Below are 16,044 nucleotides of genomic sequence, written 5' to 3' on the forward strand. Positions count from 1 at the left end.
AGTTATGTCATTCATTTTGCACACAATGACAATGTCAAATAATTGCGCACAATTCCTTATTCAATATTGCAGATTTGACATTGCAAAGGCACGATTCACCTGTCAAATTAGAAGCCGATACAAGCATAATCATACACATTATACACAGATAGCGTGTGGCAATGCCACAAGCTCTCTCATCAAGACTTGTGACAACTCAAATCAGATATGAAGAAAATTTTCAACATCATAATAAAAACATACCATACATGCATACACATACACACGTACACTATTAATTGTAGGAAGTACGCCTGTTTATTTAGGTGACCAAGATAGAAGACACAGAAAGACGTAAGCGAAGTTATAAACAGAAATTGAAATAAACACTTAATTCTCTGAATTCAATTATGAATGTAGGGAATGTGTGAAATGATTACATTAGTTTTTGCAGGTGTACATTATTCATTATCAAAATATATCTATAAACTGAAATAACTGAAATACAGACATACCGTAGAATGAATGGTAATATGTATATAAACAAATTCTCGTAATCTCGAAAGCTCCAATGTGAGGGCAGTATAATACTACCATATTTGCTCTAACGGCCGCCCATACAAAAAAGATCTATTTATCAATCAATCTATTAGCGTTTAAGGCCTCGGGTATGCACCTTTCAGACAAAGCTTTTTGTAGACATTATTAAAACATGCATGGAGGAAATATCCTCCATGCTTAAATAGAGTATCGTAAGTAATTATATTGGGTTTTTCGGCACAGATTCATAATTGCATTAAATACTACCACTAACAGGACACATCGTATAAATGGCACGGTAGGTTAACGCTGTGTTGTAAGGAACTGAATGTTGTGAGTTCGAATCGCGAACTCACTACAGTGTTTATTTTTATTTAATTTTTTTTGTGTATAAATTAACATTCTAAAGCTTTGTGTACACTATCAAATTTTATGTCACAAAAAAATGTGATGCGCCCATATATATATATTATCAAATTGTCAAAAAAAGTTGAACGTGTTCAACACTATGTTCCATCACATTTGACGCTTTTTTTTTAATGAAATCTGTTAGTGTAGACAAAGCTTAAGATATCTGACAGCTATTTGACAAAAAAAAACATGATAGGAACTTTTAAATAATTAGAATTTTCACTTGTACAAAATTAAAATGTCTTAAAATAAAAACAAAAAAATCAAATGTCTTAAAATTGAAAAAAAAAAATTTTAATTAAATATCGAGACTATTCGAACTCACAACATTGTTAACCGACCGCGGCATCAATCGGCCAAGTACTTTTAGAGCTCCTCATAATAAGAGAGAATTTTTAAATAATTAAATTAAATAATTTTTACACAATTAAAAATTGAATACATGCTGCAATTCGAACTCACAGCCTTTGCTTCCTAAGAGCCATCGCATGAAACCGTCGCATGATGGATGGAGTGGTTAAACAGTGAAAATGGCAGTAATATACAGTCCTTGCTGAAACCCCTGATTTGTTTTGAGTGGATGAAGCACACTTGGGTGCAAAAAAGGGCCATGGATATTGATTCAATACTTTCAAGCATCAGGTATGCCATACTGATTCAATTGTCAAATTAAAGAATAAAAATACCAAGAAAAAAGACAAAGTTATAAACAGAAATTGAAATAAACACTCAATTCTCTGAATTCAATTATGAATGTACGGAATGTGTGAATGTTTACACTAGTTTTTCAGGTGTACATTATTCATTATCAAAATATATCTATAAATTGATACAAGGATGATAGTATCACACATACTGTAGAATGGATGGTTAGCATGTATATAAAAACTGAATATATCATGGATATTGATTCAATATTTTCGAGGATCAGGTATGCCATACTGATTCAATATGTCAAATTAAAGAATAAAAAATTAAATCAATATGGCATTAATGAGTCATTTTGGAGTGTCCATGAATTTATATTAAACATATACAAAATACATTGCTTATACTGAGCTAAAACATATAATTTAATGTATGTTATTAAGTTTCAATTGATAAATTATTTTCATCAGAAATTTTAAAATGCTTAATACCGCTCCTATTAATGATCCTCAACTTGGCAGGTAGTCAATTTAAATATTTTTGTAATACCGTAAAACTTCTGTAATTCAGAAAAAAAAAAATTATTTCAATCTGTGTCTAAATAAAAGTACTGTAGATAACTTATACTTTTGGGATTTCACCGAAGACATATGTAATCTTTAGGTTAACAAGTGAGTGAAAAAGTGAGGCCTCTAATACTTGTGTTGCCTATAAGGTGCCTATGAAAACAGTAAAGTTTGTGAAGGAATGTCCTTTTTGTGCATTAAACCATGGAGGAATGATTAAACTAAATACTGAACAAAGACATCAAGATGATTGACTTTGATTGACATGTGTCAATGCTGGAAGTGACCATTTATGAGCAAATGTAATTTTTTCCACATCTTTTTTAATTGTCAATTTGTCAATCTCACTTAAGAGAACACCATTAATTTTCAACTCATCCTCATCTTTTACCATCAATCGTCTTGTATTGCGTGCTTGTTCATGCTGACCATTACATGGATCTTGAGATAGGTAATTATCCCCTACTAATTGATTAATATTCAATGGTGTGTGTAACCTGCCTGCTGAAGGCACCCTACAATAATTTCTGCTACTCATAGTTTCTGTTTCACTTTTCTCTCTTTTTGTGCTGTTTAAACCTTCATCATCTTTAATATTATTTCCATTATTCTCAGCAGTTTGAGGTCGTGTACCAACATTGTCACCGTAGAAATAATCATACAGGACGGCTGCTGCTCCCACACGGACTGATTTATACTTTTCACGATCATAATCTCGCAAATGTACATGCGAATTTCTGAGATTGTGAGTGAACAAAGAGTGACGGGAGGTATCAAATGTTTTTGTACTGGTTTCGTCAGCACTGCTTATGCTCCCTCCATCAGTTCTTAATGTCTTGGGCAGGCGGTCAAGGTTTCCTGTACTGGTCTGGCCTTCAAGGGTCAATCGGTGGTTCTTTCTTGGGCGGTTCTTTTGTTTAAGCCCGGCAACAACCAGCCTGGCATCACAGGTACTGTCATGGACAGCAAGGAATGCACGCGGCTCAGGTCTTGACAAGCGTTGCAATGTTTCCGGATCTATTTTCTTGGATTTCTTTTTTACCTAATAGAGAAAAGAATGCAAAATATAATGTAAACTATATATAGTTATAGTAAGCATATAAATGTTCTTCGAACAAAATTATTTATGCGAGTCAAGTGAAAATAATGAATAATAAAAATATGGTGATGCAAGTCACTTGTATACCTTTTGTGGTGGTGATAAAATTGGCGTTACCCAGGGCCGCGACAAAGATGCTTCTACCATGACCCCAATTGTATGTTTCTCCTACTACTAACAATTGCTGAACACGAAAATTAAATTCAAGTAGTTAAAAATCACCTATCACTTCAATCCCCCACCTCCCAGCACCCCTCTCACTATTCCATTACCACCCTACCTGGATACTACTACACTACAACAACATAAACAACAGTTGAACAGTCAACATACCTTTTTTGTTTCTTGCTTCGGTTTTATCTTGCTCTTTTCCAGTAGTCTTCTCTCCTTGTAAGTTGGGTAGATTTTATTCAATCCAGTATAAAGTTGTTTAATTGTACGTTCCTCCTGCCCGAAAAAAGAAAAAAAAAAAAGGTTTCAGCATCTTCATCTAAATGTCTTAAGCTTTGTCTACACTATCAAATTTCATGTAACAAATGTGTGTGATGTGCCCATACCTGTATATGGGTATGATGATGTCACATTACACCAAAATATGTGCATATCAAAATAATATATTTGATAAAGTGGACCGAACTTCAAGCTGACTGAGCTAAGTTGCTCACCCTGCACAAGCCTAAGTTATATTGCATCCTAACACAAAGCGATAGTGCAGTATCATTCTAAACGGTAATAACATTTCTTCAGAGATCTTACCAATGTCTCGATTTCGTACTGGAGGTTGTCCAACACATTCTGTCTCTCCTCCACAGTTTCCTCGGTAACAAGATTCGGTGCTTGAATCTTTCTATTATCTGGGGTCCGTTTCCTCAGATGAACAACCATATGGTGGTCCCTTTGTTGGTCGATGCCCGCATGTGGCTTAGAATGATTAGTAACACCTGATGACGTTAGAAAGAGAATATTATGGTTGTACAGTATATGAAATAGAATAATAGTATTCGGAACACTGTTCCAATTATGTATGTTAAGTTCTGGCAAGATTATCAAATAGTTTTGTTTGACAAAAATATGCCTAAATATGGTCATGATGACATCACATCATTACCATATAATATAGGCACAACATGAAAATATATGTGCATACAACACTCTTTTGTCAAAGAAAATTTCATAATCAGGACGGAGATTTAGACTGTAGCTCTTACTCTATTTCTTCTATACACAACTCTACTTTTTTTCCCATAAAAGTAAAATAAGTAAAACTAAAATGACATTTCAGAAGTAAAATATATTATGAAATGTGTCCTCCTTACAAACCTGATTTTTTGTAAAAACAAATAGTACTTGACAGAAATATTTGGTATAAATAATCTTGGATTAACATAATTTACAGCAAGTTTCCGTATACTGTAGACAACTGAACAATTAAACTGCTTGTATCAAAAGCCCACATATAATAAATTAATAGTAAAAAGTTAAAAAAAAAAAAACCAACTTGCCAGAAAAAATAGAATTCTACATGCAGAATCACATATACTTACAAATTGTCTACTTATTCATAAATAAAACTAGTTAGTAAACCACAGACTATAAAGGCACATTGTTGCATGTTGCACACTCACTTATTCAGCCTTGTCTAATTTGACATTATTGGTATGTTTATGACACAGATTAACCACTGCCCTAAATTCCACAAGTCTAGGCTCATGTTTAAACAAGCCTTGTCTGACAAACACACGTCAAATGACACAAACAGCAACAAAAAAATTATTGGGTGGGTTTTTACATTGTTTATGTTTTTAATTGAAATTAAAGAACAAGTTTAAGTTGTGAATTACAGTTGAAAAAAATTCAAATTGTGAAAAGTAACTAAATATTCATGAGTGACAAAATTTTTATAATGCATTTGAACTATTGATATGTAGGAGAAAATATTGAAGTTGAAGATGGAAGTGTGATTAAAGAACACTGAGTGAGTAAGCCAATGTAATTACTTCTGACATAGAAATACAAAAATGTATGAGGTATATGAATGATTGGGAGCCTACTTGTGACAAATATAGAATGTTTCAATTTCCTTAAAGATAGGCCTACACATTTCCAAATTGGTTTACTGATAAATCTGCATTGCAAATCCACTCGTAAACAAGTGGTGCAAATTTTATATCAATAAATTTTGTGAAGACAGGTACAGAATCGCACAGTCCTTTTCCTCAATTAAAGTCTTGAACTTAAATAATTTAATCTTAATTAAGGCAAAATCTGGTGCAACATTGAAGGTGATTTACAATGTGATTACTTTATATGTTAATGTTCAGTGTTAGAAGTACTTGTGACTTTTCCTCAATACCAATGCTGATTGTAAATCTTCCTCTGTGTATTTAGAGGCCTTTGTTTATTTGACTTTAATTTATAACCCTTGTGATTTATTGACCATTTTAATTCACCTAATTCTGCTGTTTTTCATAACTTATTCAAGAAAATACTAAAAAATTATCTTTTATCCTTTAATGTTACATTGGATATCCAGTCCATTTTTGTGTTTCACCATTGTGTTCTAACCACACCAAGTGCTCATGTAATCATTTAAGAATCAATAATAATATTTCTTTATTTGTCCTCATTTTAATTGGAAATCAGAAATTTGGGCTGGGCCCTTGCGGACCTGCAGCACCACCCGAATTGCAACAAATAATGGACACATATGGATACAAGCATTGTCCTTAACCCTTAACTATCAAATATGAGGGTTATTCGAGGAGCCAAGCGATCATACTCCAATTAAAACCTGATGCTGGTAAGATTCGAACCAGGGACTTCAGCACAAGAAGCAGGAAACCTCTCAGCCAACTGCTCAACTCAATTCATACTTTGGAAAGTTATGTCCTGTACCATGGAATCAAAACCTAGGTTTTCCGCATTATCACTACAATCAATCCTCAAAATTTTCTCACGAATTTACAAAATAAAAGCCTACAGTATATTGTATGGTGCTTGCCTTCTAATACCACAGTCATCAGTTCAATTCCTTTCAAAACCAAGACTGTTTCTCACAACTAAAAGCAAAATTTATCTGTTAAGTGACAGATAAGTGATTAAATGTAATTTGAATTATACATTTGGGTAAAAAGAAAGTAAAATACAAATTTAATGTCAAAGAATTAAGAATTACCTTTGCGACTTTGACAGCGTTCAAGGTAAGTCTCGAACAATGTGGCTCTTGGGTCAGGACGTCTACTGGTCAAAGTGGACATAGTCTAAAGAATAGTATCAGTAAAGGTACTGTTATTTGATATCAACAACAACATGGTAATCATATACACTTGCTGCCAACAGATTTAAGTTGTCGGTTACTAAAAAACATGGACAGCACATACCTGTAATGTGATTATTATGGAACTAGTATATTACGTATAACACATATTTTCCTTGAGGCAAAATCATTTTCCTAACTTATAATTGAAATTATATTTATTTCAAAAAAGCAGAAATTACATTTATCAGTTTAGGTGCAATAATATACCCTAAATATTTTCCAATACTGCCTTATGATGTATCAAGAAATATTGAACAAAAATCCCCTTTTCTTCCCAATAATCAAAGTGACTGATGCTGTGTTAAAGCACACTTGTGAACATGGTGATCACACTTTAGAAGTCATGAAAAATATTCTAATGCTCAGCCAACTGGTCATCATCATCTTTCAGTACGGTGCATAACCTCCATTAATAGAGTATACTCGCACTGTGATTTTCACAGTGGTCATGGGTTGCAAGGGTTATATTCGTCCCCACCCCATTTCCCTTGTTGGTGGTCAGGGAAATTTGCATGAATGATTAGTATATAAAGATTTTCAAGCTTCAAAAAAATTCCTGCAAGATTTTCTAGCGATGTCCCTGACTCTACCCCACACCCTACAAAAAATTAATGCTGGAGATGCGAGGAACATGTTATTGTATTATTTGACCTTTAAAGGCAATAGGCACGGCAATAGAATACAAGTGCAAACAGTTAATTAAAACCTTTTCTTTAACTGGTGGTGCAACTGGTTCCCGGCGGATCTTCTGGGACATTACTGGAGCAGAGAAAGGTCGCAGACGAAGACAGACACCCGATCTGGAGAATGTATTTCGAACAATCTATAGAGAAAAACACAGCACAACAAACCGTGTTCACAAAATAATTGTGAAAAAAAACAGTGCAAAATGCTTTGTTATCACACATATAAATTTATTACAGATACTGTATTAAAGATACTGCAATGCACTGAGATATTCAATTCAAACATGTTAGAGGGCGCTACAGTCAAAAAGTCAGATAACTCAAGGATCCAAAGCTGTAAGAAGTCACTTAAATAGAAGTTTCTCCACACATAAATTATATTTTGCTGCTCACAGTGATATCCATCGGTACTGACTTCCACGAGAAAATTGATAATAAAGTAGTGAAAACTTCAAATATTATGAATTTGCGAAAGATGGGTTATTTTCCGAGAAATTAATGCCAATAAAGACATCACAAACAACAGATAATAAACAACAAATCATAACAATAATATAAAATTTAATGCAGATGGTTATTTTACCTGATCTACAGTATATGGTCGTTTTTGGACACTACTGCCAAATTCACCTATGATCGGTTCCACTGATGGTGCAGAAACTGGACGTTCTCGGACATGACCAGCCTTGGTCCGTAGAAGACGTCGAGTGGAATTATCCAAGTGGTTCTGGAGTTCTTTGTAGCAAGCATCATGATGACGAACCTGTAAAAAATTAAGTTATTTACGTATAGTTTATGTTACTATAATCAACTTTTGAGCTGCTTACACAGGTGTTCTAAACCAACAATAATGCTGTTAGTGATGCACTGGTTGTAGATAAGATAAGATGTACCCTATTGACATAATTCAAGCAAGTGGAAATTCTTGGATTTGATGCAATACAAACAAGATATATAATAAAATCAGACATTGATTATGAAAATCAGTTAAATAAATAGAACTTATACAGTACAAGTATGCTTACAGTCTAGTTTTGATAGCAAAAAGTTCATAAAAAATACCTAGTTACTTAAGTGTTTGAGTTAACATATCAAGTATACATTTAACACTACTGAGATTTCTTAGTGAGATAAATGGTATTGGAAATTAAAATCTAAAGCTTTGTTAATACTATTAACCATTTTTTGACAAAAGAAATATGATATGCTCATATTTGGGTGTAATATGACATCATTATACCCATATATGGGCACAACACACAAATCTGATAGTGTGGAAAGTGTTAATGCATCATCACACCATGATTTTTTTTATTCAAACTCTGGAATTTCCTAATTATTAAGGTACTTAAATCATCTGCATACATTTACTGTAGTGTAGTGCAGGATTATCTAAAATTCTAAGCATTATCAAACTCTGACTTACCCGTTTCTTTCTGTCACTTGTATCAACTGCAGTTTCCTTTGGAATTCGTTTATCTCCGAGATGCTCCTTCCCATAATCCCTTTCAGTACGCATAAACATAGAGTTCAAATGATCTTCAATCTTCTCATCTAAGGTTGTACAAACTTTCTCAAAGTCATCTAGCTGCATATATAAATTATATTAATAATTATACGGTGCAATTAAAAATGTCAATATTTTCAAAAGTGGTAAACATCGGTAATCAAGAGCAGACGTGGGTATAAAAATGAGTTGGAGGGCCAAAGTGATTTTAGGGTGGAATATTTTAACACAGCATCTAACAGAAGATTTGCCAACTGAGCTAATATATTATATTGGCTCATTTTTATTACATTCTTCTTCTTGAATTGAGGACCAACTTCATATTCGAAGGCTTCAGCCCCAAATGACAGGGGCTGGGAGAAGGATCAACATATTGGGGTAACCCCCTACTCATCTCAAAGGATGTACTGGCTTCTTTAAGGTGCACATGAGCCAATTGTGTACACTGGACCAACAGTTTATATTCCTAATTTGAGAAGACTTGTTCCACGACCAGAACTATAAGCGACGATAACACTCGAACCAACTGCAGCCAACATTGTGGCTATAGGTTTTGGCGCTCAAGACATAACCACTCAGACATTCAACTTGCAAATGGCACAAAGACTTTTAAAGAGCATGTCCACAGCTTTACCCTCTAAACTCCATAAAGAGATAAGTATTATTCAGGGTCCAAATTACCACTTTATCTGCAGTGCACTATTTGCCTCACTAAGTTTATGCACTAAAACTTGTTTAGAATGCAGTCTTAAATAATACCTCATAGAGCTCTCGGCTCTTGTCAAGGGATCCATCTTTCTGGTGAGCAATCTGTACCTCTGGGATCAGTTGACATCTTTAAAATAAACATGAAACAAATATTTACTGAAGAGTTGTAACAACTTGTTGACTCCTCCAATACCATAATGTGTGTGTACATGTGTAGAAATGTTTTGATATGATTAACCCTTGATTTATGTTGACATACAGCGCACCAACTCATTTTGCAGTTGGAGATCACAAAATATATATGAGCCTCAAAAGACATCTCTTGAGATACTTACAAAACCAGTAAATCAAGGAACTCATAAAATTGAATCCTATCTGGTTCATCAAAGAATTCTTGCAGATGTTTTATTCGATGCATTAGCTTCAGCGGAGCAACTATTCTGTTACACAACTAGAGAAATACAAATAAATATATTTGTTTTCATATTTTACATAAACAGAATGAAATTTGTATTTATGTTACTTGCATTGGTTAGACTAGACATGATATGTAACACACTTCTTCCAATCAAAGACCACCTCCAAATAAAGACCACTTTTGTCTGGCCCGGGACAACAACCTTTTAACTTTACAGAGATGTAGGCATGGGGGGGGGGGGGTTGTGCATCTGACTTCTCCTTAGCCACACTACTGTAAAATGATTGAAAACCCAAGAACCTGGGATTAAACCATATGAAAATACAACTTGATTTGATTCACGATTAAAGAAACTCCAACCACCTAGTCATAGACTTAGATTATAAAACATCATTCCATTTCACTCTTTAGGTCATTTAATACGTATTCTCCTTCATTATGAGAGTGAAAAATCAAGCGATATTTGTTCAAATCATTCCATTCTGTAACACAGTGGTTAATTTTGTGATGTTACTCTTTATGCCAATCTATAAATGAACAAAGACAACACATATAATTGAGGGTGTACATATGTGTAGGTGTGTACAATAGGAACTTCAAGCAAGGGAATAAAATTGGTACCTTTAGTGTGCGCATGAGGGTGTGCTGATCCATTACCATTCCCTTCATGTCCGCTGCCTCATAAACCTGGAAAGCAATCCGCACATCATTCAACTCTGAAAAGCTGAAGCAAAGAAAAATAATACATATGGAGAATATCACATGTATCTGATCAACAACAGGAACATGTACACTCTCACCAATACAACTGATAACACAAAGACATAACAAACTACACTGTATGACAAAATTACAATAAAAGTTTTCACCAGGTCACATCAGAGCTTAATCATTCGTAATTCAACATTTTCTAATTTAAAGGTTCACCAACTAAATTTCAGTTTAATTTAAACTGTTTGATTGTTATGAATGATAGAATGATCAAATTAATAAAGAGCTATATGCATAAAAATTCCAATAGTAAACCTAAAGTTTGCAATTACATGATAAAACACTAGGGGGAATCAGGTTAGGTCTGGGTGTCCATAAAATCACCACAATTGCACTACAGTGTTTTTACTGCAATTGCTACACTGTGTAGCCACCCTCAACACGATCAAACGGGCTCCCAATTTGACCTACCAATAGGCGTAGCTGACAGCTGTCTGTGGTAGCATGTAGCAATTTTATGGAAACCAGGCCTTACTAGGAGCAGTTGGCACATCGGCTGTGGCTTGGACTCCCAACCTCGAGGTCAGGGGTTCGAAACTGTTGCTGTGCAAGTCACTTTAGTGTCCTTGGACAAGGAACTTTATCTATGTTTGTCTCCCTCTACCAAGGAGTATAAATGGGTACCTGGTAGGATGTTGTGGTACTGAATGTACTAAGTAGCACATGACTAGGGATACTCCCCAGGGAGCAGAGAAGGTTACACTTTGTGATGGTTTGCCATTGTATGTTATCCAGTGACTAGGGGTAATAACGCTCAGCGCCTTTTATCATTCATTGGAATTGGCGCTATATAAATAATTTGGGTATTAGTACTGTACTTTAATGTTTATTACTGACCAATTATTAATATACCTAGTCCAGAGGCGGATCCAGGGATGGCCAAAACATTTACCTGAGCAAACGATGATTCAATATTTTGAGGCTTTTCTTCAAGACATTGATGTTATAATCAGCAGTGTGCATGTTGAATGTCCTGTCCAATGCATCATTGAAGTACTTCAAGTTAATAAGCTTCAAGATCTCCTATTTAATGAGGAAAGAATGAAATATCACAAAAGTTTATTAATGAAAAATATACTATCTACAAATTTACAAATTTACGAAATTCTGAATCTGTTATTCTGTAAAACCGAAAGGTCCACTGATTAATTTCAGATAAGGTAGTATAATACATACTCCAAGTATCGAAATGCATGCCATCGTGTCGGGATTCAATATTTCGACATTAATTATGCCATCATCACAAGTGTTATTCTGTCACGCCACAAAAACGTTAATTTTATATATTGCCAGCTTTTGATGTTGAAAAATGTTGTAAATTTCACATGCATGAGCTGTGGGAGTCAAATTTAATGTCACTGACCTTGTGTACTATTCCTTCATCATTCTGCAGAGCCTCATCAGGAATGCAGCTGTTAAGGGTATTTGCTTGAAACTAAAAGAATTTAACAAATTAAAAAAATTCACAATTAATCAAAATCTTTTAGTTGGCAAATGAACACAGGCTTATATTCTGCTACACACAGTCATCTACAACAATATACATATTAATGAATCATATGCATCATCACCATATTCATCATCTTACCACCATAAAACTTCCTCCTCATCATCATCATCTTTCTCATTATCCTCATTTCCATCATCTTCTTCCTCAAAATTAACTTCCTCCTGCTCATTATTACCACGATCCTCAATATTTCTCATTCTCCTCATTTTCATCATCATCATAATCATCATCTTCCTGATCATCAACCTCCTCTTCATTATTATCATCACCCTCATCTTCCTCATTATCCTTATCATCATCCTCACTATCCTCATTTTCATCATCATCTTCTTCATCATCAACCTCCTACTCCTCATCATTGTCTATAATTATCTACTAAACTCACATATTATTACTAAGTCTGTATCTTATTATCAAATTTAAAACTGCTAAATATCATTTGAATTAAACTGTTTTGTAACTAAACAATATCAATCATCCTACTTTAGGCTTCATTTGCATATTGTTGATACTCACCCCAAGGGCCCTTGATAGGCAACTGAAATAAATTGAAAGCAAGAAAATAGACATCATTACTGTCATGATATGAAATATTTTAAAAGCTGGGTTCATCTAATTAAACCTGGGATTTGACTAAAGTAAGCCAAATAAATTGGTAATAAATTCATAAGCATACAAGCCTTAAGTCATACAAGACACCATTTCTAAACGGTCCTATTAAACACTGATTGATTAAACAAACTTTTATAACAATAGTTGTCTGAAATATGCTTAAAATCGATGAATTTTGTTATGTCAGTTTCGCCGTCGTGCTTCAACATTGAGTATCTCTAATGTCTTGACATCTGCAGAAACGCATTCAACCATAGGCTTTTATAGACTACATTCACTATGTTACGTTCCATCGAGAGGCTTATTCTAAAACATTCATGATATGTCAAATTCATACGACATGTTCATTTGCTGGATACCTCAACTGTCAATTTAGAAGATAGTCTGCCATGACATTTGATGCATCTTATAAGATAGCATCGACCCACTACCATTAAACAAGTAATCAAGCAAGCATTAGTCTTCTTGAATCTACAGTATATTAAATTTCAATCTATTTCAAATTATTATTAATGCAATCTTCTTTATTCCATTGTTGTACATTGAAATACATCTGTAAAAATGTACAAGCAATATAAATGAAATTCTGAATTTTCCTAACATTATTTTATATGAAAATTTACAGAAAATCTAACACTAATACATAACTATATATATAGGCCTACAATTTAAATATTCATAATTTATTTTTCCTTTTTTTTTTTTAAAGAATTCTTTGGTTCATTACCTTTCATTGGGCAGTATCTTTATTATTTTTAGAATTTAAATGTTGATGATATGAAACATAGACCATGAATGTCATGGTTGAATGCGTTTCTGCTGACACATCAATGCGTTAGATACACAATGTCAACACTTTACTTTCTAAGCACGGGGGACTAAACCATTAAACAATAGGCCCTACATCAATTAAATGGACAATTATTGTACCTAGTTAGCTAGGAGCACATCTGTGTGAGGGCGCTTGTCAAAATCACGAATAGGAAAGTGTTACCATATCGGAAAAAAATTTGGGTCACAGGGGGCCTTTTCTGGACTACGATTTGGTATTACAAAAAAAAACACCCGGACAATGTTCTCCGATAATTTCCGATTCGGAAATCCCACACGAATTCCCACTTTCAAAAAACTTGTGATATAGTACGTTTCCAATTTTAATAAAATACAAAAAAAATAGAAAATAACTCATTCTAATATAAAAATTATGAAAATATCAAAGATTAATATATATACTGTATACTAATGCACAAGTTGTGAATTGTAGTCACAGCTCCTCCCCCCCTGGACCCAGGCCATAGCGGGGCACTAGCTGGGATTGAGCCGGGGATATACACATAGTTATGTCCCCGTAGTGCCGGGACGTACCTAAAATTTACCCGTAGATGTAACAGGCCTCTGAAGGCCTGGGAATTTTACACATTAGAGTAGCCTTGGTTTTGGGTGTGTACGGCGGTAAGCGGCGGGGACTCAGTCGGGGACGTACATTAAAACAATGCCCTGCATTTCCAGGAGGTGACCGGAGTTTCACATGCATACAACCGTTTTAGAAATTATGCTAGGCCAAGGTCCGGGGGGCTGGGACTACAATTGATAAGTGCATAACTTTATGTAATGTTATTTTTGATGTAATTTGATAAGACTCTGTGCCCCGAGTGTTTAAATACCCTAGACTAGGTAGAGTTTGAGCCACTCCAGGCTGCGAATTGAGTCATGTATATGTACCATCGTGAGCCTACCAGAACACATGCAGATAGAAGAGACTTCTCTTCTAGGCTTAGCTAGGCTATACGCGTGGTGCATGCATGGTCACCAATTCAAGATAGGCCAACGTGTGTAAATTGGGAAAAAATTTTATTTTATTAAATTTTTTTTAGTATAACTCTTAAATATTCAATTTTTGTCATCTAAACTGTAGATTACTCACATCAATGTGTTCTTTCAATTGAATCATTGTGAAACTATATTTGAAGTCAATTGAAGGATATAATTTTTGTGTGCTTCTAGCTAACCTAGGCTAGCCTAAGGCTAAGCCTAGGTTTATTGATAATTATTAAGCAGTTTTCTACTCTTTTGTGGTAATATTTTAATCATTTTTGCATCTGTGTGGTGTTGTGTGGTTTTGTGTAACTCGACCTCACCGAGCTTGGTTATATATACTAATATAGCCAGCTAAAGTTGGCTAGCCTAGGCCTAGGCTCCTAGACTAGGGCCTGCCTAGCCCAGCCTCCTCCTCCTCCTCTAGCATAGCAGCAGGGCGCTATCCTAGACTAGAGGCCTCTAGGCTAGCCTAGGATTCGCCTCTACTAGCCTAGGCCCTAGCTAGCCTATGTCTACTCTATCTCCCTGCTCCATCTAGGAAGGAATGTAAATGTTTACAATATACCACAACTCATTCCATGTGTAAAATCCCTCTCGGCTTGTATACTTAATATGCATCATATTCACTCTTTCAACATTTCAAAGACATATCAATTTGCTTTTCCAAAAGAAACAGGCCCGTACACAACAACAACTGATCCCATATTAAATGGTACGCCACCAACGACCATACAATTACGTTGCCATTGCAACACACGTCGTGCTATCAATTGCCCGTCCCCCCAACTGCATTATTCTTTTGTATTTGTAGCGATTTTATAGAAAACTGTGTCTTAAATCACAAAAGTTATACATTTTATATGATATAATTGCTTTAAATAACGATGTCATGGCATTATTTTTTTTTAAATATAATTTTAAATATTTAAGATATAGGCTTATTACTGTAGTGAATCTATCAGTTTAACCAGACCTAGATAACAATAGCACACTTCTAAACGGGCTTTCCCTAATGAATATTCATATAATATTCCCTATTTGGAACTACGGTTTCCATATGTTATGTTATGGGAATCCCACAACCATATTTGGAAAGTGCTTACGTGAGAAACGAGAGGTTCACACCATACATTTATGGTTACCGTTTTGCTTGCCATTCAGAATTAATAGGAAGTGTGTATGTAACATTTCTTACCCCTTTTCTATTTTCAACAAGGGTGTTCTGTGAATGAACATAGGCTTGTTCTGGCTTCTATCTGGCAATAAATACGACAAGACATGAGCCTGTTGTGTGGACTCGATTCAGGTAAGCCATTGCAATCTACACTGCATACAGGCCTGTGTCCGACTACATGTAGGCATAAGCATGGTATAAGCAACGGTATTTCAGACATTGATACGATGCAGATTACATTAAAATATTAAGTTCCCTTTTCTGAGATAGGCCTATAT

General features: G+C 34.7%; 1 protein-coding gene across 2 annotated transcripts; it reads right to left on the bottom strand.

Moving 5' to 3' along the window:
* Positions 1-1,113: 1,113 nt before the first annotated feature.
* Positions 1,114-15,294, bottom strand: LOC117113623. Of its 2 annotated transcripts, XM_033257023.1 has the most exons (14): positions 15,158-15,294; positions 12,679-12,700; positions 12,016-12,087; positions 11,545-11,675; positions 10,503-10,605; positions 9,799-9,914; positions 9,515-9,590; positions 8,675-8,836; positions 7,832-8,011; positions 7,269-7,385; positions 6,419-6,503; positions 4,000-4,184; positions 3,577-3,690; positions 1,114-3,186 (listed from the first exon to the last, which is right to left on the bottom strand). In XM_033257023.1, the coding sequence occupies exons 1-14, from the start codon at positions 15,211-15,213 to the stop codon at positions 2,386-2,388; spliced, it is 2,220 nt and encodes a 739-aa protein (XP_033112914.1). In that variant the 5' UTR covers positions 15,214-15,294; the 3' UTR covers positions 1,114-2,385. The 2 variants fall into 2 exon arrangements, with proteins under 2 accessions (XP_033112914.1, XP_033112915.1); XM_033257024.1 differs by lacking the exon at positions 7,269-7,385.
* Positions 15,295-16,044: the final 750 nt, after the last annotated feature.

The sequence above is a fragment of the Anneissia japonica genome, unplaced genomic scaffold, assembly GCF_011630105.1.
Source record: "Anneissia japonica isolate Jap-2015-1 unplaced genomic scaffold, ASM1163010v1 scaffold287748_len1686314_cov196, whole genome shotgun sequence".
Lineage (NCBI taxonomy): Eukaryota > Metazoa > Echinodermata > Crinoidea > Comatulida > Comatulidae > Anneissia > Anneissia japonica.